Source organism: Pundamilia nyererei, unplaced genomic scaffold, assembly GCF_000239375.1.
Source record: "Pundamilia nyererei isolate P.nyererei 1_Seehausen unplaced genomic scaffold, PunNye1.0 scaffold00042, whole genome shotgun sequence".
NCBI lineage: Eukaryota > Metazoa > Chordata > Actinopteri > Cichliformes > Cichlidae > Pundamilia > Pundamilia nyererei.
The window spans coordinates 2,942,610-2,966,129 of record NW_005187443.1 but is presented as its reverse complement, the minus strand read 5'-3'; the positions used below and the strand labels follow the sequence as shown (position 1 = coordinate 2,966,129).

At 39.4% G+C, this 23,520-nt stretch overlaps 2 protein-coding genes across 5 annotated transcripts; one reads left to right on the top strand and one right to left on the bottom strand.

Annotated features, from left to right (window-relative positions):
- Nucleotides 1-2,388: 2,388 nt before the first annotated feature.
- myl9b (myosin, light chain 9b, regulatory) lies at nt 2,389-9,274 on the bottom strand. The gene is made up of 4 exons (XM_005731328.1): nt 9,153-9,274; nt 5,785-5,988; nt 3,364-3,525; nt 2,389-3,266 (listed from the first exon to the last, which is right to left on the bottom strand). The coding sequence occupies exons 2-4, from the start codon at nt 5,966-5,968 to the stop codon at nt 3,091-3,093; spliced, it is 522 nt and encodes a 173-aa protein (XP_005731385.1). The 5' UTR covers nt 5,969-5,988; nt 9,153-9,274; the 3' UTR covers nt 2,389-3,090.
- Nucleotides 9,275-11,193: 1,919 nt separating this feature from the next.
- Nucleotides 11,194-23,498, top strand: LOC102194123 (phosphatidate phosphatase LPIN2). Of its 4 annotated transcripts, none has more exons than XM_013910359.1 (20): nt 11,194-11,263; nt 15,313-15,513; nt 15,607-15,702; nt 15,795-16,036; nt 16,706-16,813; nt 16,938-17,046; nt 17,156-17,912; nt 18,016-18,109; nt 18,287-18,474; nt 18,559-18,652; nt 18,767-18,836; nt 18,958-19,050; nt 19,234-19,289; nt 19,668-19,818; nt 19,921-20,069; nt 20,251-20,337; nt 20,558-20,710; nt 20,916-21,030; nt 21,378-21,481; nt 22,204-23,498. In XM_013910359.1, the coding sequence occupies exons 2-20, from the start codon at nt 15,322-15,324 to the stop codon at nt 22,352-22,354; spliced, it is 3,009 nt and encodes a 1,002-aa protein (XP_013765813.1). In that variant the 5' UTR covers nt 11,194-11,263; nt 15,313-15,321; the 3' UTR covers nt 22,355-23,498. The 4 variants fall into 4 exon arrangements, with proteins under 4 accessions (XP_013765813.1, XP_005731381.1, XP_005731383.1 ...); XM_005731324.1 differs by having other exon boundaries at nt 19,231-19,289; XM_005731326.2 differs by having other exon boundaries at nt 11,207-11,377; nt 19,231-19,289.
- The last annotated feature ends 22 nt before the right edge of the window (nt 23,499-23,520 follow it).

The following is a 23,520-nucleotide window of genomic DNA, read 5'->3' as shown; positions in this document are numbered from 1 at the left end:
TTTTTTTTTTTCTACAGTTATATCTGTAGTTTTAATTAAAATCAGTATTATAGTGATTTAGCCAAAAACATGTTTTTCTTCTAGGCAATCATCTGTTAACATGAAGCCCTCACAACTCCACGACGCATTCAGTTTAGTGAGAGAAATGGTGCTTTTATGGTTTATAATATTTATGGTTTCTATGTTCCCATTTTATTCAGCAGATATTTCTCTGTGCACATAGGTTCTCTGCAAAGCAAATGTACCACACTCAGTAGCTGACTTTTTGTATATTTAATGTTCTAGTATTTCCTCATCTGTGATTTCCACTTTTATTTACAAATGGTTTCTATAGACTTTCTAATCATAAAGTTTTAGTTTCCATGAAACTGTAATAGGATGAACCACAATTTGTGGCTAAATGCCATCTCAACTTTTAACAGTAGCAGTGTTTGTGGGAAAGTTACATTTGTATGAGAATAATGCTGTAGCAAAACTTAATCTACAATACTATCATGTTTACCAGTGTTACCGAGCTGTGTTTAGCTCAAACGGTTAGGTTTATTCTGCGTTTTTGTTTAAATAAATGTGTGGGTTGTAAATGTTGTCATACTGCCAAGCATCGACCATCACAATCATTCCTAGAAAAAAAAATTTTCTTTCCTGTCTTGCTCTTGTCAGATATGAACATGGAAAAATGGTCATACATTTTTATTTTACTGTTGTTTGTTTGTTTTTTTTGTTTCCTCACTGCCACTTGTATTTCAGGATTTTGATTTTTCTTTTTAAGGCTTTATTTTGTTCAGGTATTCTGTCTGATGTGCATTTATACCTCAATTTACAAAAGTCATGTCAGACTTGGGTCATGTCAAGGATATTAAGTATTAAACGCAATCTTTCTTTTTTCTTTCTTTTTTTTTCCATTGATGCTAAATCATGTCACTGTGAGTACACCTTAATGGTTGTAATACTGGATGGATGACTAAGGTGTTTTTGTTTAATGGCAGTGCTTTATATTAAGTTTCCTATGATGTGCTTTTTTTTTTTTTTTTTTCTTCTTTTTTTTGGATGTTTTGACTTAAGCTTTATAACTGTGTGGCCTCTGTAGAGCTACATGCATTCAAAACGTGATCATTCAATTTCATGTGACTCGCAACTGACTGCTGGTAGTATGGCTGACTGTTGTGCCTTAAACCTACAACTGATTAAGATGTCTCATTTTATATTAAAGACTTAAACAGTCTGTGCAATATATGCCTTAAATTTAAAATGTCTTGTCTTTTTTTTTTTCTTTTCTTTTTTTGTATGAGCCTTTCAAGGAAATAAAATTTCAAAACTGTTTATAAATGTTTCATTTGTCTTTGTTTTGCTTCTGAAAGCAAATTGATCACTTGTGAGTTCCTTCTGTGCAGTAGTGGGGTTGACCTTGATTTCTTCAAACATCTTGGCTAAAATTCAGAAATTTAAAAACCTTTGAAGCTGCTTTTAAAGGTTTAAATATCGAAGTTTCTAACTTGCAATCTGTCTATCATTGTGAGGTGTTTCGTTTAAAAAAACAAAAACAGGAAGCATTCTTTTTTTTTTACTTTTAGCAAATTACAATATTTTATGACAAAATATCTATTTGAAACAGCTTTCAAATAGCATGTTTATTTTAGCCCATCTACTACAGTGTGTGTGTGTGTGTGTGTGTGCGCGCGCACATGTACTCCCAGATATGTTTTTAATCTAAACGAGTAAAAATATGATTCTGTAGGGTTTATGGTGACACTTGTGTCTTTATATACAGAGGCAAGACGTTTTATTACAATTGGACCAATTTAATGGGACAAATTGATTTGCTGTTGAGGAAAATCTTTATTTTACTGTCCAGATGCTATAATAGCAACCCGACACCTAGATTTCTTCTGGTCTATGATATGAGATTTAAAAATTTAAGCAACTAGAAAGGGGTGGGGGGGGGTTGCAACATACAACAGCTCATGCATATTTGTTTCTGTTCATATGTAAGTCATGTAAACATAGCTGGGATGTCATATTTCTCAAAATGAATCCAATGTTTCTTTCTGTCCTACCTCAAAGGCTCAGCCTAACAAGCAGAGAAAAAAAGTGTTACATTTTAATCAAATTTATTAAAAACTGGTGCAGTGTATCCATTCTCTTTAAACCCCTGATAAAGACACAAAACAACCAAAAACCACTCATGTCAGTAAATGTGTGTTAGTGAATATGTACTTATTTAGTTAACGCTGCAACGTGAAGTAGCTGTAAGTAAATATTTATTGGTTGCATTCCAGCTCAATTTAAGTATCTGGCAGTTATGTAAAGCACAGAATACTGTACTGCAGCTTTGTAGGGAAAAAAGCGCTGTCATGAAATGCTAGAAATGTTTTAAAAATACGCCAAACACACTCTCCACTCACTTTATTTGCCTGAGAAATTTCAAAACTGAATTCCTTCAACAACACAGACATACCCGATCCTTTAACAAATACACACAACCAGCTGACGGGAGGATGATCTCACTTTTGACTGCCATTCCTAGTGACCATTTCAACTACAGGAAATATTTGCACCACATTTGATTGTCTAAACCGAATAAAAATGATGAAAGGTCAGGTTTTTTTTTTCTTTAATCTGTTTTCATCATACAAGGATATATATTAGACAGAAAAGGAGACAAGTTGCGCAGGTGTGGTAGCTAACTGGCAGGAAGAGGTAAACATGGCTGGTATTGTATGAAGTACGTCAAATGGCCTCTGCACAAATACACAGATATGCTTAATGCATCTCCAAAATCCAATCATGTTGTCTACAAAGGCCAGAAAAACTGCAGTCAATGTGGATGAAGACAGGTGCAACATCTGGAATGATGTTTAAATGTAAAAAACAAAAAAAGTGGATCTCAAATTACTTCAGACATGCCACCCTTGTTAAACATGTAGGTATTTAAATGTACAATAATTTATTTCTGCCATTTTATAAAAGATATACTTCAGTCCTACATGAATTCCTTTCAAATCTGCAAGATTGACAAAGACAGGAGCTACAGATGGATTTGTGGTGCAGCATGTGTGCAGGGGGGAGGCCAGAGGCAGTCATTTTCTCCCTCTACTCGTCATCCTTGTCTTTGGCGCCATGTTTGAGGATGCGGGTGAACTCTGCATAGTTGAAGTTGCCCTTCTTGTCGATGGGAGCCTCCCGAAATAGTTCGTCCACTTCTTCATCTGTGAAGCGGTCACCCATGGTGGTCAGCAGCTCTCTCAAATGGTCCTCGTGGATCACACCTTGGACGTGGAGAATTGAGAGGGGAGTTAATGATCCGAGCCCTGGCAGAGTGAAACGGGATTTGTGCGTGTGTGTACAAGATGCGTATTGACCCACCAGATCCCTCCTCATCAAAGCAGGCAAAGGCATTGCGGATGACATCCTCGGGGTCTGTTCCATTGAGCCTCTCTCCAAACATGGTAAGGAACATGGTGAAGTTAATGGGCCCTGGTGCTTCGCTCATCATCCCCTCCAGATATTCATCAGAAGGGTTCTTACCTGAGGAAGAATATCGTCACATGCATCCATCGCTCATCTAGGAATTAACATCTTGTTGTCTGATAATAAGAAATAATCGGCCCAAACCAGCAAGTGTGGATGAACATTTAAGTGTCACTTATAGTTAGTTTACCTGGAATCACAGGTCTTTGCTATTCTTGTTGTGGTCCTTACATACTCAACCCAAGATCCATTTTAATTGCACATTTTCCTGCTTTTGGTAATCCTGTTTTAATAAATATTTCAAGTATTCTTTCGTACTCTTATGTACAATTTGAAGTGGTAATGACTTCCACCTCAACACCCCTCTAAAAATCAACATTTTCTGTATATTATTTGATTCAGCTTTCAGCCATGTGAATCTCCTTTCTGTTGCAAATCCTATTTAACAAGTATATTGACTAAAATTGCAAAAGTGTCTTTAATATAGTCAGTGTTGGTCAAGTTACTTGAAAAAAGTAATCAGTAACCAATTACTGATTACTTCCCCAAAAAAGTAATCCCGTTACTTTACTGATTACTTATTTTCAAAAGTAATTAATTACTTAGTTACTTTTTAAAAACACGATTTATAACCTGAATAGGTGATAAAGCGATAGATCTTTCAGCCCAATTCTACTTTTTCTACATAATCCATCATATAAAATGTAATCAAATGGAAAAGTCTCTTTTTAAAATTTGAGCTAACGGGAGGTCGAGACCTACTACAGCCGGGAGGAACACCGCTTTCCCGGCACATCGTGCCTCAACCTCCCGGTCGGCTTCGCGCCACCATCCGAAGAATGCGGCTAAAAGTTTTGCGAGATCTCGCAAAACTAACTCGGGATCTCGCAAAAGTCCGTCTTAATTTTTTTTTCTCCCATGTCCCCTGTGGGACTCCGTATTTAACTTCATGCATCAAGAAAACATTTAATTATATGCAACATTCTCTGACTTGAATAAATTAGTTTAACATTCAAATCTATTTTCGGCACATTCCAGCACAAAATAAAATATTTTTTTGTGTTTACACTCACTCTTTCAAATAGATGCAAGTAAAACACAGCAGAAAATAAATAAAGTCAAAGACTCAGCGGTCCTGTTGCTCTATTTTCACCTGTAAAGCAGGAGTGGGATAGGCGGAGGTTTACCCTGGTGCAGGTGTGCCGCAGCGGTCAGTGGAAGAATCCGCGAGTTTCTCTGTGAGTTTCCCATTACGTCGTAGCGCACTCGGTGCTTGCTTGGAAGTTTAGGGGTTTTTTTTCACTGTAAAAAGAAGTTTTCTTCCCACGCACGATGGACACTAATGTTTTTGTCACTTTTTATGGAATCAAACTCAAAGTAAGGTCAGTACTTCCACGCTTTAAACGCTGCACGCTCATACTCTCTCCCACAATCGATATGTGATCCATTGTTGATCTGCACACAGCTGTTGCCACCAACGTCGCACTCGCTTACGTCACTGTCATGAGACATTCTCGCAAAAAGATTCACGGTTTTAGTAACGCAGCGTTCCTACGGGAAAGTAACGGTAATCTAATTACCGTTTTTGCAATAGTAATCCCTTACTTTACTCGTTACTTGAAAAAAGTAATCGGATTACAGTAACGCGTTACTGCCCATCTCTGAATATAGTACAGTTGGCAACCTTGTCATACTTGCACTTCTTATTAAACTTAACAGAGTATGGACTGATCCCAGATTACCATGCATCTCATTTGCACTGGTTCTGTACTGCAGTGCAAAGTGTGCAGCTAGTATTTGATTTCTTTTGATGAAGCACTGGACTCGATCACACTGCAGTAACCAAAACTGTGTCAGAACTAATGCATTTAGAACCAGTTTTAAGTATTTGATCTCTGTTACAGTTACTATGTTACACTTCATTTTGGGATTATTTAACATATTTATTTTTTAATTAAAAAGGCACATTTGACTAGCTAAAGCCTCAGTCTTATATCTTAATATATATGTATTAAAAGGGCTGTTCCAGTACTTTGGCGCTGAACTTCCACACACTTGGAAAACATTTTTCTGATTCCCTAATTTTTCTCTCTCTTTCTGATCTCCCTGCCTAAACTTAGAAAACAGAAATAACCCTGACAACTTCATCACCATCATCTCTGGCAATCACCAGAACTGCAGTTTTGCTAATCCTCCAGTTTTATAATGTGGAAAAAACAATGCCCTCAATTCCTAAGGGAAGTTCCTCTTACAAGTAAAATGTGACCTGTTTAGTAGTATATATTTTGTCACGTCTATAAATGTAACACTGTTTACCCAGAGAGGCCAACATGTCATGCAGATCTTCCTTGTCGATGAAACCATCTCTGTTCTGGTCGATCATGTTGAACGCCTCTTTAAACTCCTGAATCTGAGACTGATCAAACATAGCAAAGACATTGGAGGTGGCTCTCTGCGGGCGCTTCTTGGTGGTCTTTCCCTTGGCACGTTTGCTCGACATGGTGGCGTCTGGATCTGGACCTGTGCACATATTCGTAAATTAGATAAAAGCGTTGTAACCCCCAAAGACATTATACAAAGACAGAGCAGTCTTTTTTTTTTTCTTTTGTTTTTTTACAGCGAATGAATTGTGAATTAATGACACGCGGTAGTAACATCACCTTAGTTACCCAGCTCAAGAGGTCGTACTTCTTTGGGACTCGACCACATTTATCTACTCTTTTCCTGCACAAACCTGCCTGTCCCTCTATTCTCCGCATCCTATTGCACGTTGGCGCCAACACAATCAAACAATTGAACACACTCACATGCGCAGACAAATGGAAAATCCCTGCAGACCCTGACACGAGTGGCAGGTTTAATTCTGGAAGGAGATTGAGTTAGCTGCTGCTTGTACTGTGAAGACATGTCATTTTCACACTCATCTCAGCACCTGACATTTAGCGAGACTGCGATTCCCTCTCTAGGGGAAGTGAGAGAAAGAAATTTACCAGCATGGGGGCAAGCTGAAAAAAAAGAAAGGAAAAGAAATGACAAACCAACCCCCACACACACCACCTAATGTACATAATGCCAATTCTCTTATGGTTTAATGATGATGTGGATAATGGTGTCAAACTCCACATAATGTGCCTATAATTTACATAATTTTTATATCCATCAAACCTTTTGGTGACTTGTGCCTTATAGCTCAGACCATTGCCACCCTGGAAGAGACTGCTCCCATAAGATTAGACACGTTTCATCACAGGATGTGAAATACAAGAGAGAGAAAACAGACAGAACGTAGCCACGCGTCTTTTCTTCATCAGCATCATGTGATTCTATTAGAGTGATTAGAACAATAGCAAGGGAGCATTTCTGTTTATTTTCAACTCTTCTGTTCTAGACATCATACTAGAATAAACTTCCCAAACATTGACTAATACATCTTGTGTCAAGAAATGCTACCTAACAATGATTACGAAAAAAGAAAACCAGTACAGTAACGGTCAATCAGCAACGCACAGACACACTGTTTGTTCTTTCAGCATGTGCTGGTTCTCTATATCGGCTCTCAGTCATCAAAAATAAATAAATTAAAAAATTAAAAAATACAGTAGGCTGTGCGTATTTCCACAGCAGACAGAAAGTTTTGTTTAACTGCTCAGATAATATGAAAAGCTTTTTTAGTTTCTCCTCACATGAATCTGTCGATAAGTTGGCCAAACTGCTTTAGCATTGGTTTAAATGTGTGTACTTAACAACTCTGTGCAGAAAAGGTGAACACAATTCAGTGTTTGTTTGGTTTTTTGTTTTTGAGACAAAATGAACTACAATCCCTTTATTTAATTGCATGCTTTAATGGCTACGTGCATTCTTCACTGCTCCATTTTCACAAAAGGTAATGCCTCTGTAACAGTGTCATCGTATTTAAAGGGCTGGGCTAGTCTTAAATTTCTGCGTCTCCTGTGCATTTTGCCAGCATGATTCATAAAAGGCTTCACCGAAAAGCATGTGAAGACAGGTTTGCCTATCTAACTGGTCCTTTATCTTTTTAAAACTAAATATAAAAAGGTTCTTCTTGTGTTGATTTCTATACAGATGAATGTACTGTGATAGAATTTGAATTTTTATTGCCAATGCAAATCAGGATGTCCGACCTAGGCTCTGCCCCAAGTTTCCAAATGGCTAACATTTACATAGACATAAAAATCCAGATATGGATCTGCATGCTTGGGTTCCCGCTAAAAATGGTACAGGAAGGGTGTTTATACAACTGTGTGCCAAGTGAAGCAGAGACACACACACTCTCATTCCCTCTTTCATCACAGACACATGTTGGATTAATCCTTCCTTTCATTTGGCTACTGTTTGGCTGGTTCAGTCCCATTGTGTGCCAGAAAAATGAAGCAATCTGGAAGGTGTGCAATTGGCCCAAAGCCTTCCCATTCTCCATCTCTCAGTCGTTGAGGAAGCTGGAAACAAAACAGTGTATAGCCCTACTTGATGGTTTCAGGAACAGAGGAATTCCTCCGCCTGATTACAGCGTCTCCCTCCTGCCTAGATGGTAAAGTCCTCACACAACACAAAACGCTTGGATTATGCAGACACTTTGCTTAAGTCTCAAATGAAGTGGCTCAAGCGTAAACAGTCCAATGTGAGGTATGTATTGGAAATTAGTTATCTGTATTGTGGAGTCTTGTTTGGCCTCACTGATAGAATTCTTGCAGTGTAATGAGAGAGGCTCACTGGTATGTATCTCTACATCGATATCGCTTTGAAATGAGATCAATGTAAACTTCTGACAGACTCTGTGAGAGTGAGATTATGTCATAGCTCACATTTTTAAGCTGCAATAAGACAGAACCTGGTTTCAAGTCCCTCTGTATCTGGTGCTGTAGCAACAGCTAAAAACTCCCGCATTCTCCACAGAGTGAATCAACAATGATTCATAAAGAAGCTGAAAAAAACAAGTATTTTTGACAGCAACGTAAGCGTTTGGCTGACGTGCCTCAGCTCAGCTTGTGTTAACAATTGTATTTGTTCTCCGGCTGCCTCGGCTCCTCCGTGGACCCTTTTATCCACCGAGGAGTGACAAAGCTTCTCTGTCCCTCTGGCCAACGAGGACAGACACCCACGCTCACACTCTGCTATCATCAAACATTCAGGCTGTCATCCCACAGCCTTACATCAGGTCGTGCAGGTCAATATTACTGAAGCGCAGACCAAGAGGCCAACGGTCAGGAATTCCAAAAGCAAACAGAGTGAAGAGAAATCTCATCGCCTATAAAAAGACATCATCAGAGGAGTGTGTGTCTGTGTGTAAGACAGTGTGAATGACACGGCTCTAAACGGGTCAGCTGCATTCAGAAATTCCCCTGTTTAATGTGCCTTGGTGATGACATGGAAGTAAGCACACATCCATACAGTTTATGCACAAATTCAGACTCTGAGATAAATAACATCTTCAAGTTTCTCCCCGTCTTTATCAAGGGATGAAAATTTCCTACTGCTCCTTCCTTGTTTCCCATTTCAGCAGCTCCCTGTAACTGTATCCTCACTTTCACCCTCGCCACTGACAGATGAGCATTGTACCCAAAAATCTACACATCAAATTCACTTGTGGCCCACCAAACAACAGCTCTAAAGCTATGTATTGTCGATTTGTTCAATCCAGGCTTAAAAACAGCTTTTATTCTCACCTTTCCTTCAAGTAGAAATGTTTGGGAGTACTTCAAACTCCTTTTGTCTGGCCCCGAAACAGCAGTGGGAAGAGAAGCAGGCACTGAAAAGTTTGCTCAAAGAGTCAGACTCCCAGTGGGTCCCTCCCCTTTCTATCCGAGCCAATGGAGAGACTGGCCTGTCCTGCACAAAGACATCCCAGGCCAGGCCATTTCTCCATACAAGGCAAAAGAATGCACAGGCTACAGCTTGCTACTGCCACAGACGCTGCTCGGGATGTTTGGGGGAAAAGGGAGAAATGACAGGAACTACGATAAGGCTGCCTTATTTAGAGAAAAGGGCCTAAACATTTAGAGGCTCTGCATGGTGGAGCGGTGGAAGCACAAGGAAAGAGAGTTGTGAGCAGTTGCAGAGCCGTTTGGGAAAGGAGCGTTTCTTTCGCAAGACCGTGGGTTTCCTTAAATAGGCAGTGTGGCTGGTCACCACAGAGGCCTGACTGCAAAAGAAACACCTTGAATGATGTCATTAAGGCAACGTCTGTTTTGTGGTCGCCTACCCATCCTGTCCATGAACAATGCTTGCTATGAAGACTAGTCTGACAACCCCTTTTCCCTCACTTTTTGTCAGTTTCTATCAGGTTGTTGTCAGAGAAATATATTTTGTCTGTGTGTAACATCTTATTGTTTCTTGTTTGGTTTTGCATAATGCATTATATTTTTATGCTTTTTTGATTAATGTGGGTTTAACATTTCAAAGTTTTAAAGGATTGTTTGTCCTTTCAGTGTTGTTGCAGTGAAAATGAAGTTCTGTGATACAATCAGGTTGGCTAATATAAAAGTAACAGCAGACAAAATATTAAGCACAACCAAACTTAAAATGAAGTAGAATAGCTCCATAAATTACAAAACAACTCAAACAAAATAGTTCAATAATCTATAAATTACACAAAATTAAAGGGCTCAAAAAACCAAAGTAAATTAAAGTAATAATCAAAATAAAATACAATAGAATGCTATTTAAAAAGTGGAATATAATACAAAAAGGGGCTTAGTAGGGTAGTGCTACCAAGTGTTACTAAAATAACAATATTCTGCATTTACATGTATTATCTACTTTGGGGAATTTATCAACATAACATAATCTACTTTCATTTGTTTTTGTAATCTTTTAAGTTTTAATCTGTGTATATAAGGTATTAATTTCTGTATTTAGGATAAAAATTACAGACTGATCATTGTAAAGCTTGAAGATATGAATGATTTCAGGCAGAGTGAGGCAGGTTAATGAATCTCAGTGCAGGTCCATCGATGTCCTCTGCTGGACCAGTCTAGTCATGATCTCTGAAATGTTAAAAAGCCACGTATGAATTGTGTTGATTCACATTGTACATTTATGAAGATGTCAATAACAAACATTAAAGTTAATTAATTAATTGTAGTTTATCTTAAAATATAACTTTTGAAACAGTCATCTGTCCTTTTTCTTAGCTGCTTATCCGTAGAGGGTTGGAAACTATCCCCAGCATATGCTTAAAAATATGTATATCTATCTATATATATGTATAAACATATTACCGGCATAATCTTTTCAATCCTGTACTTTTCAGGTCCTTAACTTCAGGAAAGTAGCAGTTATGTGAACCTTAAGAGAAGTATTTAGGCTACATAGCTTTAGACCTTTTCCTGCAACTGCTCAGATGATTTATTATCACTAACTATATAAACGTAACATTTCATAATGGATTCGGGTCAAAATTTGTACAGTTTCCAAGGCTTTGACACTTTGTGAGACTGATTTTCGAGTTTTTGTCAATCAATATCTAAAATCAACGTTTGCCATTAAGCAGCAAGATAATAAAAGACTATTTATAGATTCCATCGCTTTGATAAATTACTGTACATACAATAAATGTTCATTTATTATTACACTGACAACTGAAATCCCCAGTGAATACATCCAACGCTGATGCCTTTGTTTACTATTCAAAATTGGAGGCGGGTCATGTTTTCTTTTCCAGCTTTCTCATTGGCTGTTTGTTGGCTTGGGGTCGTGCATGCGCAGGCGCACTTGTGCAGGAAGAAGGATGGATGGATGGATGGATGGCTTGTCAATCTAAAAGGCAACACGAAGGGTAAGCTACTGCCTTTAAAACCTTACTTCTAAAGAAGTGAGAAGGAATGAAGCCCCTGTAATACACGTAGCTGTCAAAGAAGATGTCAAACAGCCAGTGGAGCAGAGTTATTTAGTGAGTTTGTAAAACTGTTTTGTGCTGTGAAACTGAGACACATCGCTTCACAAGATAAGTCCTAAAGATGGTTCAGCGCTAAATTCCCGGTCAAGTTAAGTGAAGGTGGGTGAAGTACTTCACAGTAAGGCTAAGAGTACGTGTAAGGTCCTTTTATTTTTAGCGCGTTTGAAGTGTGAGGAAACGTGTTTTCTCAATAGTTTGGGTGGCTATTGGCTGGACTGTACCAGACACCTTTGCGGAAGTTGTTTGACTTAGGGGTGTACCTCCATCTAACTAAATATATACACAAGTCAGTAATACAAACTCAGCAAGAGCGTCTTTAAAATCGTTTGTTGGTTTACAAAAGTAACTCGCGGTCGAAAGCATTCAACTATTTGCGTAATATGTTAATGTTCCCCGTGGGTGACTGATTTGAGCGAATCTCGGATGGTGCTAATATTATGCAATCATAAAATCTGACGTAATGGATCTTTCACAGCATTTTTTTTATGCAACGCTGAATAGAAAAGATGACACATGTGTTAGGCTAATGTGCGATAGGGTGAGGCAACTTCGATGTCTGCGCCTTAGAGGTAGCAAAGGTCAGTAAAAGCAAAAGAAAGAACAAACTGATGGAAAACTGATAAATCATTTGTGAACGGCTGTGGTTTTGCAAGTATGAGAAACAAACTAAGACATTAAACTAACCATGGGGTTTTATGAACTGATGAGTTTCTGTGAATGGAATCAATGGGCGTGATGATAGATGACATTTACTTTAAGGTAAGTTATTCCTCAGTGATTAGGCATTAACGACAGTGATTCTTTGAAATATACAGTCTTTCACTTAAGGGATGAGTATAGGGAAGCTTACGAATGAATAAGAAGCACTGTGAATTGCAGATCAGGTATTTGACCCATGTATAGCACCTTTAACCCTTTTCCTCACTATGTGATGGCAGTTTCAGTTTTGAGATATTAACTTGTACAAAACCTACCCTCCAGAATACAAAATGTGCAAAGATGGGCGTAGCACATATTAGAACACATTCTCATACGGTGGAGAGTCGTCTTTTTTCCCTTAGGCCTACCTCTTTCCCTCCATAGGGAGAGCAGGCAGTGTTTTCCATTCAGATTTGCAAGTCGTTTGCTTGAGTTCTTCCAAAGTGAGCTAGGATTGTGAAGGGCTTTCCAGTGCTGTCAGAGCATGGCTGCTGGAGAGTCCCCTCATCTCTGATGGGCCAGAGAGCTGTGGTCATTCCCAGAAACTGTGTGGCCGAGCAGTTCACGCGCGTGAGCGGTTTTATGCCACGCGTCTGTGAATAGCCTGTCCGACCCTTTTAGAAAGTGCTGGTCTGGCTGTCATGTGCACAGCTAGTGGGGAAGTATGAATTCAGTGTGTGTGTTTTAGTGTGCGCTTGTGAAAATTGTATTAGATAGAGGAAGCAGTAGTGTGAGTGAATATACTGGGACTCTCTCACAGATTGCCATATTTTTGCTTTCAACTTCAGAACTGAGAGGACTTGATTGCTGTCATCGCTGATGATTAGTGGTAGAAGCGGAGGTTCTGATTCCACTTAGCTAGTTCTAATCGACTGTTCACACACTTTTGTAGCTGCACAGTTAAGATAATGTAGCCTGACAAATGTGGGGCGGTTAGCGACCTCAAGAGAAAGGCGAGCACTCTGGGGGATCATAGCTGACAGGTTGCTCAGGTGGACATGGAGGTAAAGTGTCTTGACAAAGTTTCTTAGTTTCTGCTGTTGGAAAAGTGATTCTTGCGGTGCCGTATGGCAGACAGGAGATCCGGGAAACACAGCCTGGTGTTGAGGGGCCGTCTGCATCCTTCTCTGTGGGTAAGACATGAGATTAGCATAATGTGAAATTTAGATGGGTAAGAGACAGGTGCAGCGGTTTGCTACATGATAAATGGGTGTTCTGTTGATTTTTTTTGTCTGTTATTTTTTCGCTTCTTAGTGTTAAAATCATAGAAAAAGTCTGTTTGGGGGGATTTTTGATAATATTATGGATGGATCCTCACACATCTCGACCATTTCTCTTACTTTAAGTTAACATTAAAAGCATCACAAGCTGTATTAACTTAGATAACTCTAGGCATTTTCTTTAGTTTTTTTTCCCCAAGTGCGACTTTTGCCCTTCGTTTTATTACGTTATTACTTTGCCACAGGATCAAATACGGCACTTCAGGGATTACCTATTAAAACGAGGGGGAAAAAGACGTCAACAGGCTTTGATGTCTTTCTTTGAAGATGTACTGTATTAACATCACTAGGGCTTGTAAGACCAATTCAGGTAGAAGTCCTGTTTACAGATCCCACAGAAGCCAATTTCCCAAAACAGCGATGTTGATGGAGGCAGAAACGAAGTCAGAGCTGTTTAAGTAGATCTTGACAAAGTTTGGATTCCTTTCCTGTTGTTTTCAAATATGTTAGAACCTGTTGCAGAGAAAATCACGTATAATGGGTTTTTACTTGTGACCATCATGACTACACATAGAAATGACTCCAGTAGTTCCCTTTTGTTACCGTGATATTTGCTTACAGTAAACCCTCTTTCAGTTCTAAGGTTTGGGAAATATATAAGTCTTTATTGGGTCTTAAAATGAGGTAAATACATCCTCAGATAAACAACAACAAAACATAAAATATAACACAGTGTCATTATTTATTCAGCAGTGCAGAAGCAGTGTGTGTAAAGCTACGTATGCACCATGATCCAGTAGCTTACTGAACCCTGTTTAGTACCAGTGACTTGAAGTAATCATTTTCTGTTCTTTATCAGTTTCTCACATCATTGTGAAAAGGCTTTGGCCCTCTCCTCTTTACAGCAATAATTTCGCTCTCCTAAGCATCAGGTTGAGTTCTGTGCTTTGACTGCACCATTGATTCTTTTCATTTTGTTGTAGATTTCTTGGTGAGCTCGGGCTCATTTGACATGCGAATATATTGGTACACAGAGGAGTTCATGGTCATCCAAATCCAAGTGTCCAAATCCTGTTTGCAAGGAAAGCCCAAAATCAGTTGACAGTTGGTGTCAGGGTGTCTGTGCTGATATGCTATGTTTGGTTTTCACCAAACATGGTGCTGTGCATTATAGGCAAACATCTCCACTTTGGTCTAATCTGTCCAAAGGACATTGTTCCAGAAGCTTTGTCACTTGTTCAGATACAACTTTGCAAACATAATTTGTGCTGCCATGTTTGTTTTTGCCTAGAAGAGGCTTTCTTCTTGCAACCCTTCCAAACCACTCATACTTGTTTAGTCTTTTTCTAACTGTACTGTCATGAATCTTAATATTTAACATGCTAACAGAGCCGTGCAGAGTCCGAAATGAAAGTGGCGAAAATGAAAATGAAGCTATTGGGGTTTTTTTTAGTTTCTCTGATCATTGCATGATCTGACCTTTGGGGGGATTTCCTTGGATGCCCACTTCTGGCAAGACTGGCAACTCTCTTTGTTTTCCACTTGTGAATAATCTTTCCCACTGAAGAATGATGGAATGGGAATTGTTTGGAAGTGTCCTTTTAACCCATCTCAGACGGTCGCTTCTCTGAAATCAGTCTTCGCTCCTTGGCATTTCTTGGCAAACTTTACCCAATTAATTACGACAGTTAACTTACATTTAACTACGTGTTTTTTATCAGCTAGCAATGTAACATATGTGCATATGGATGATATATTACAGGTTGAATATGGATTTTATCTTTGTCATTTAATTATTTTAATGCCTATAGGACGTATGACTGTACTGGCTTTTGCCTGCTATGCTTGCTGCTGAAAATGTTAAACAAAACAAGAATTAAGGGTCAAAGTGCAGACCACAGACAATTCAAATTGCAGAGTCGACACTTTTTTATTTATTTTTTTGGTGTGATGTGACACATGGTCTCCCTGGTTCTCACTTCTTCCTTTTTGTTTTTTCCTTTTTGTTAGTCCCAAACCATGAATATTGTGAACCAGCTAGCAGAGACGGTGTTTGTGACGGTAAAGGAGCTGTACCGCGGCCTCAACCCCGCCACCCTCACAGGAGGGATTGACGTCGTCGTAGTGCGACAGCCCGATGGGTCTTTCCAGTGTTCCCCATTTCACGTCCGCTTCGGCAAGCTCGGCGTGCTGCGCTCCAAGGAGAAAATTGTTAGTGTTTTGGAATATTTGTGTCATTTCAATTTCAGCATGATTGACTTCCTGTTGTCCCTGTGATGAGCCCGTTGTTTACTGTGACTATAGGTGGACATTGAGATAAATGGAGAATCTGTGGATCTGCACATGAAGCTGGGTGACAATGGAGAAGCTTTCTTTGTGGAGGAAAATGAAAATATGGAGGTGACCGCCAAATTATGTTGTTTTTTTAAAATGTTTGCTGTCTTTTATATTCATTTTAAGTTTATTCGATTGTTTATTTATTTCTGTCTCAGGTGCCAGCCCATCTGTGCACCTCGCCAATACCTCTTGAGGTCCTAGATGAAATGGAGGAGACCACTGAGGGCTCCTCCTTAACCGGGTCCTGTTCCCGCAAGAAGAAACGGCGGCGGAAACGCATGCGCTCCGAATCTCACCTCAAAGAAGAGGTCAGCTCCTCATCGGATGAGAGAGAAAGTGATCATGCTCAACAAAACTGTACTCCTTCAGAGGAGCTTGCCACAAAATTGCAACTCAGGTAAGTCATCAGAAAAAAATAAAATAAAATGTGGTATATCTTTCAGAAGAATTCACTCTTTAAGATGCCTTTTTTTGTAAATATAAATTTGAGTCTGTTAGAACTTATGGTTATGGCTTATAAAGGTTAATCCTTGAGATTCTTTTGGTAAAGAGACTTCTCCAACTTCAGCTGAAAGATGACTCATATTAGCTTAAATGTTAATTTACTGTTTGAGGCAAAATCACTGTTGAACACTTCTCTTCTCTATGGATTCATTCTGCATCTGGTAGTTTCTATTTTGTCTCTCGAAACAGGTTTAAAAAAATGCAATTATTCTTTGTGTAGCAAGTTTCTAATCGTGGGCGTGCTTGAAGGAGGTTTTATTGTTGCTTGACATTAGCATGTTTTGTTAAACCTGATATGGAATTTAAACGTGTCATCCATCTTTAAACATTGTGTGCAGGACCAAACCTGCCAGAACAAAATAATGAGCACAAAGCAGCTGGAAACTCCATAGAGCTGCAATGATGAATTTCAGTAGAACTGTCAATGCAAGCGGCCCGAGGGAGTAATGTAGCCCAATATTTGTCTAAAACAACAGTGGAGCTGTAATGATGGTTTAAGATGAAACAGTATTTTATGTTAAGTGTGTGTGTGTGTGTGTGTGTGTGTGTGTGTGTTTTCAAGTAAATCGGTGTACTATTCATTGTCTGAGGAGGCAAATGAGGATCCTGGGGCCACCCAGACCAGAGAGACTCATCCACATTCAGATGGAGAGCAGTCACCTTCAGAAAAGTGAGACAAGTCTATTAACTTACTAATCATATTCATTTGTTTGCATCAGTGGCTTGTTATATCATCACTTTTTTCTGTCTCTGCAATTATGATCCTTCTCCTCTGTCTTTGTACTTTGCTGCAGTGTGTTCTTCAGTCGCTCGTCTTCTCCTAAGAGCGACTCTGAACTCATGGTTAAAACTCAAGAGTCAGCTGGTCCTCAGATGCAGTGGAACTGGGGAGGCTTTCCCACGGTAGGGCAACATATGCTTACACATGCAAAAGTGTACTATCTTCTGCGTACCTGTGTTGTCATTACTGACTGCCTGTGTCATATTTCTTATCCTGCTCTCCCTCTCGTAGCTGTGTCAACCAGAGAAGACGGCTGTGGATTCACAGGGTGGTTCTTCTTCCGACAATTTTCATTTCCGCGCCATTAAAAGACAAGACTCCTTTGACATGAGCTACGATCCTGTGATTAGCTGTGGGACTGTGGGCAGCGTCACTGTGGTGAAACCACAACCTCTGACTCACATGCTCGATTTAGACGGGCGCAACAAGCAAACCATTGCTTTATCCAAAGAAAACACTCACATTTCCATGTCTGCCTCCAGTGACGTCTTCAAGTCTTGTGCCTTATCGATGGATATGCCTCATGCTTCTGAGGCTGCAATGGAACAGGAGCCCAACAGAGACTTGTCTTCTAATTCAGTCAGTAAATGCACCGATTCCCTTACTAACAAAGGTAGCACACTGACTGTTGTTAGCCCAGTTAGCCCTGAAAATGAAAGTAGTGTGGTCAAAGCGGCCACACCAAGCAATGCACAAAAACAACTCATTAAAGACCACACGGACCTAGAAACAAGTCCAAGTAATCCAAAATCCTCTAATGCACAACATCAGGGAGCGTTACCTGACCAAAGTGAGCAGAGTTACAGCAGTAGCCCTCCTGTGAATGAGGGTGACAGTGGAATCGATCCTTTCTCTGAGGGAGGGGAAGAGAACGGTGAACCCAGAGGGAGTGAGGGGTCAGCAGGAGCGACAGATACTGGGGTCAGCCTGCCCGCTGCAGAGGCATCGGCAGCATCTTCTAAAGCAGAGCAACAGGATAAGATAAAAGGTGAAGCCTTTCTTTAAGCATTCCTGCTGTTTTAGGTATTACTCCATCCTCATTTTGTACTCGGTCTACAGCGTATCAGTGTTAATGTATCAACTGGTCACAGGTAAACGTAATCACCACCTAGGACCAACAGATATTTACCTGGATGATCTGACCACGCTGGACCCGGAGGTGGCCGCACGTTATTTCCCCAAAAGGTGAGATGTCACATTAAGGTTACTTAGTTATTTTAACTGAGCTCGCTGTTCCAATCTTCATCATTGAAAATGATAAACTAATGTTTGAAATTGAAAGAACATACAATCATCCAGCAGTTGTGCTCGAGTATTGATTAGGTGTAGTTAAATTACCTAAAATCCCTGTGTTTCCTGAAGTGAGGGAGAGGGAGCGTTTCAGAACGGGGCAGAGCAGGGCTCCCGTTCAGGAAGCCAGTCGCCTCAGTCAGTGGGCAGTGGGGCAATGGACAGTGGCACCGAGTATCTGTCAGATAACACCTCCTACAACATGGACGTCAGCATGTCCCTTTGCGGACGAGAAGGCAACACCAGCAAGATCACGAAAGGTGAGTGTGGTTAAACTGCTGCTGATGCCTGCAGAGTGTCTGCCGCTGAAGTTAAAGTATTTCCTGCATTCCTTCTTACTTCAGAAAAGTTTATGGAGCACCTTGTGACATATCAGGATTTTGCCAAGAATCCAGGAATCATTGAGGATCCAAGTCTTGTCATCTGCATAAACTCCAAGTATGATTCTAAAAAGTATATAATAATGTATTTCTAAAGTCACCATTATGTTATTACTCCAACAGGTTTATGTCCATGACTCTTCATCAGCTGTTTTTCTTTCTTTTCTCACAGCTATTACAACTGGGCAGTGGCTGCTCCAATGGTTTTGTCAATGATGTCCTTTCAGAAAAACCTACCAAAGGTATTTTATTGTATTAACACTAAACCACAAAAATGTTACCTAAAGAAGCTTCCTTTATATTTTATTTATAAAAAGATAATCACAACAGGGGGAATATATTTGTTGTCTTTTTTTCCCATAGAGTACAATAGAGCGACTGGTGAAAGACAAGATGCCCAAAAAATCTGGACGCTGGTGGTTTTCCTGGAGAAGGAGAGACATGGACAGCAGCCAGGTAGATGCTCAGGAACTCATCACAGTCGTTATTTATTAGGTTTTGACAGTGTACCCAGAAGAAAACACACTGGACCTGCAGAAATTAAACATAATATCTTGTGAGGACGCAGCCTTTTCAGCCAACATCAGCTCGGATAAAATGATGCCAATGTTGGTTGGTTTGTTTTGTTTTTCCCAGCAGAAAAACTCAAAGGAGGAGCGAGAGGAGCCACTGGCAAGTGTTTCTTCCACAGTAAAGTAAGACACCTTTAATTACAGTAACTATCATTGTTGCAAAAATATTTTCCAGAGTTGTCTTTGTTGTGCTAGGCATAAAAAAATGTTTTTGTCTTCTGTGGCCTTCTCTTTCTAGTATCAGATTTTATTCTCAAGTCACAAATTTTAAAAGAACTATCTATAAACTGTAGCAACAAGACGAGTGCTTTTTCTTTGTGTTGTTAAATGTTAAATGTGGCTGACAGCTATCCAAAGCTTCAGTACATGTTCTTTAGTTTTTAACATTTTTATAGACTCAAAGCAGTCAAAGGGTCGTTGTCTGTAAAACAGCCTCCAACTCTTCGCAAACAGTCCATTGCCAAACAAATTAGACACGACATTTTAATATTGTTTCTTCAGAGCGACATTGGATGATGTGGACAGTGATGAGGCAGCGGGCCTTGGGCGAACAGCTGTCATTTCTTCCAGTCTTTCAACAGAAACCCTCAACACGGCTCAGTCTATCAGCCAGATGTACCGCAAATCATTACGTCTGACGTCTAAACAAATAGTAGGAGATAAATTTGCACAAATGTTCATGCACCTCGATGAATTCTTATGTATCACAATCAGTTTATGTTAGGATGTATTTAACTGTCCTCCCCATACCCAGGAGCATTTAAACTTGCATGAAGGAGCTAACAAGGTGGTGTTCAGTGTGACCACACAATACCAGGGCACCTGTCGCTGTGAGGCTGCTATCTACCTGTGGAACTGGGACGATCGTGTGATCATATCTGACATAGACGGCACCATCACCAAGTAAGAACAAACACGATTTCATGCAAAATTATAGTGTCTTAGATTAACAAACAGCTATGGGCACAAATTAATATACACTATTCCCCAGAAAGATTTACAGCAGACTCCATCTGTCTGTTTTTCTTTTTTTAATCAGCCTCATTCTTTTGCATTTTGAGTCTTCTCTTTTGGTCTCCTGCAGGTCTGACGCTCTCGGTCATATCCTACCTCAGTTTGGAAAAGACTGGACGCACAAAGGCATCGCCAAACTCTATCACAAAATACACGAGTATGTTAAATTGAATATTATGATATTTAATATCGTACCTGTAGTTTAAACATTACAGAAACGTACAAAAATAATTTTGGAGATTACCAATAAGGTTAATATAGGGCAGCTGTGACATGAACCTTACATTGCCTTGTAGTCGAATACATTTTTAAGCACTGTAGATAAATTGTTCCCACATTCAAGTGAAAAATGAATATCACTGTTGCTTTCTTTGCAGAAATGGCTACAAGTTCCTGTATTGTTCAGCACGAGCTATAGGTATGGCTGCTATTACCAAAGACTATCTGCAGTGGGTCAATGACAAAGGTACCGTCCTGCCCAAGGGCCCCGTACTGCTGGCTCCCAGCAGCCTTTTTTCAGCACTGCACAGGTACCACATATTCGTACTGAACTGTTAAACAGAAAAGAGATGTAGTATGAAGCTGTTTAAAAATGAAAATAAAATTGTATTTTAATGTACTGCTGACCCCTAGTGGCCAAATTGCCAATGCTCAGCTGTTGCCAAAGACAAAAAATGTATGAAAGGGACAATCAGTTGAACGGATGTGTATTTTAATTGTAAACCATGTGTGCAGAGAGGTGATTGAGAAGAAGCCGGAGGTCTTTAAAGTCGCCTGCCTCGGTGACATCAGGGACTTGTTCAGCCCACACAGACAGCCTTTCTACGCAGCTTTCGGCAACAGGACTAATGTAAGCAATGCTACGGGGCTGCTTTTACCACAGCTGTGCATCGAACCATCAAGTGTATTTGAAGTTTTCCATTTATTTGAAGTTTCCCAGGTATTAAGCTGTTTGTCTGGCAGTTATTTTAACCCTTGACACAAGACTGTGTTTATATATCATTGCAACACATGTAGAATTAAATTATGAGAAATATAGTAATAAAGTGTTGCTTGTGGAAATGAATAAAACATCGGATAATGATTTATAATTATTGATTTGTGCTCCAATGGCACAGTTTGGCGCACATAAATGCTGCAGAGGTTAAGAGAAGATTAACCTTAAACTCCTGTCTGTTGCTGCCTGGACTTTTACAGGATGCATATGCCTATAAGCAGGTTGGAGTGCCTGAAACCAGGATATTTACCGTCAACCCAAAAGGAGAGCTCATCCAGGAGAAGACTAAAGGCAACAAGTCTTCGTAAGTATGCAGGAGACAAGTGATGGGAAATTACATTGCTGAAAAGCAATACTGTTTTCTTTTTAAAAGGGAAACAAAATGTGTAGATATAGGACACTTTAGACATGTTTTATTAGACCATACAAATCAAGCAATAGTTAAAAAGCATAGGTTATGCTCTTTAGGGGATGAGGAGCTTAAACTAAAAAGAACAAGGCTAAAAAATACAAAAAAATACAGGCTAAAAAGTAAATAAAACCAAACATCTGTGTATAGCAGTGATCTGGGTTTGTTGTTATAACCCATCTGTGGATTGATGTCCAGTGGTTAAAAATCCTTTGGCATTTCTTAAATTATTTTTCAATTTTTTTGCTCTTTCGGTGTGATAGCTTTCTCATTACATACTCTCTTCTTCCATGGACTGCTTAAGAACTAGAGTTATGATGCATCTGATGATATTTCTCTGGCTTATGACAAGGAGTACACATCTGATTTTACATTACAGCGGATTTTAAGCACTCTTGTTAAAAAAAAAGAAATATCAACAATTCAAGATGTTATACATTTTTTAAACCTATAATTGAAGTTTAAATGACTAACACGATAATTCTCCATGCAGGAGCACAGCTTTCAGAACATGCCTGTAATCTTTAATGTGGACTTTTTTTTAGACCCCTCACCTTCCATATATAAATATTAATGGTGTTCTCATTTGTGTTTTTATAATCCTTCATGTTTTGCAGGTACAGCCACCTCAGTGAGTTGGTGGAGCATTTCTTCCCTTTGCTTTCTGCTGAGGGCAGAACATCCTCTGTTCTTGACTGTCCTGACTACAGTAGTTTTTCCTATTGGAAGGAGCCTCTACCAGAGCTGGACCTGGATGCACTACTGTAGACACGCAGTGCCACACCCGCACACAAAACATACACAAGCTAAGGCAAGCACATATATTCCCAGGTTTTTCCCGGCTTGAGTGACTGTTGCCTTTGTTAACTGGAGTGCCTGTGTATGAGCCACTGAATAAACTGAAACATAAAGAGACCGCTCTCTCTTCTTCTGCTGCACTCAAAGGCGGAGCCCAATCAATGCACTGCTGACTGTGTCTGTTATATTTTGCTGTTTGTGTATTATACTACAATCAATATGCCACAACAGGAAAACGTATGCCTTGAACTGTTTTGAACTTGTTGTTACTGTGTACCAGTGTTACAGCAGCGCAAAAATATAATATTTAGATATTGGCTCAACAACTCAGACATCAGCTATGAACCTGTACAGATATAAAACTGAACTTTATTAGATGTGTGATGCCTAAACCCTCCAAAACATTAAATTAAATGTGTTGTCCTTTATTCTAAGAAGATTGTAGAGAATTTATGACTGTGTGCTGCTGAAAATGTCTTATGGATTTGAGTGTTTGGGTGTAGATTGCAGCTACATGTGCTCAGAAACCAAATATATATTCAACACATGTTTAAAATGCTTTACTTTAGAGGTGGTTTCCATTCATTTGGATGTAGCTCGTGAGGTATTGCCTGATCTGCAGTGACTGTTAATGGAGTGTTTTTAAGTTAAAGTTGACACGGGTGAATGCAAACCCCCTTGAATGGAAAGCTGTAATAGAATACTACCACTGTGTCAAGTCTAAATATAAAGTAAGCAAGCAGATTACAGTTTGTACACTACATGAGTGAGAGTGCCTCAGACCTACAGCGAATTGCATTTCAGTTGAGCAGGCAGCTGTTCCACTTTGTGATGACACTGTTGTGTTTATTTTTTTGTATTTTCTTGCACATCTTTTGTCCTCAAACTGTGTGGCAATGCATTGAAGCTGAGGATGCGGCTGTTACTGTTTAGACCAAGTATGCAGAAATACGCATGTCGTCATTTGTTTTTAATGATATGCTTGACTTCAGTTTAAAAGATTAATTATTGCAAGAGTGAGGTTAAATTGCCAGGTGGGATTTTTAAAAAAAAAAGTGCATTAACATCTGTAATACAATAAAAATGCAATACAAAGTAATCGAATAAAGAGCTAACAAATTCCATTGGTAGCTGCA

Excerpts from the sequence above, each read along its gene's own strand:
- LOC102194123 (XM_005731324.1), top strand. The coding sequence starts at position 15,322 with ATGAATATTGTGAACCAGCTAGCAGAGACGGTGTTTGTGACGGTAAAG. Across the intron at positions 18,110-18,286 it reads GCACGTTATTTCCCCAAAAG|TGAGGGAGAGGGAGCGTTTC; the intron begins GTGAGATGTCAC and ends TGTTTCCTGAAG. Across the intron at positions 19,290-19,667 it reads AGTGTTTCTTCCACAGTAAA|AGCGACATTGGATGATGTGG; the intron begins GTAAGACACCTT and ends TTGTTTCTTCAG.
- myl9b (XM_005731328.1), bottom strand. The coding sequence starts at position 5,968 with ATGTCGAGCAAACGTGCCAAGGGAAAGACCACCAAGAAGCGCCCGCAG. Across the intron at positions 3,526-5,784 it reads TGACATGTTGGCCTCTCTGG|GTAAGAACCCTTCTGATGAA; the intron begins GTAAACAGTGTT and ends ATTCTTCCTCAG. Across the intron at positions 3,267-3,363 it reads CTTTGATGAGGAGGGATCTG|GTGTGATCCACGAGGACCAT; the intron begins GTGGGTCAATAC and ends TCCACGTCCAAG.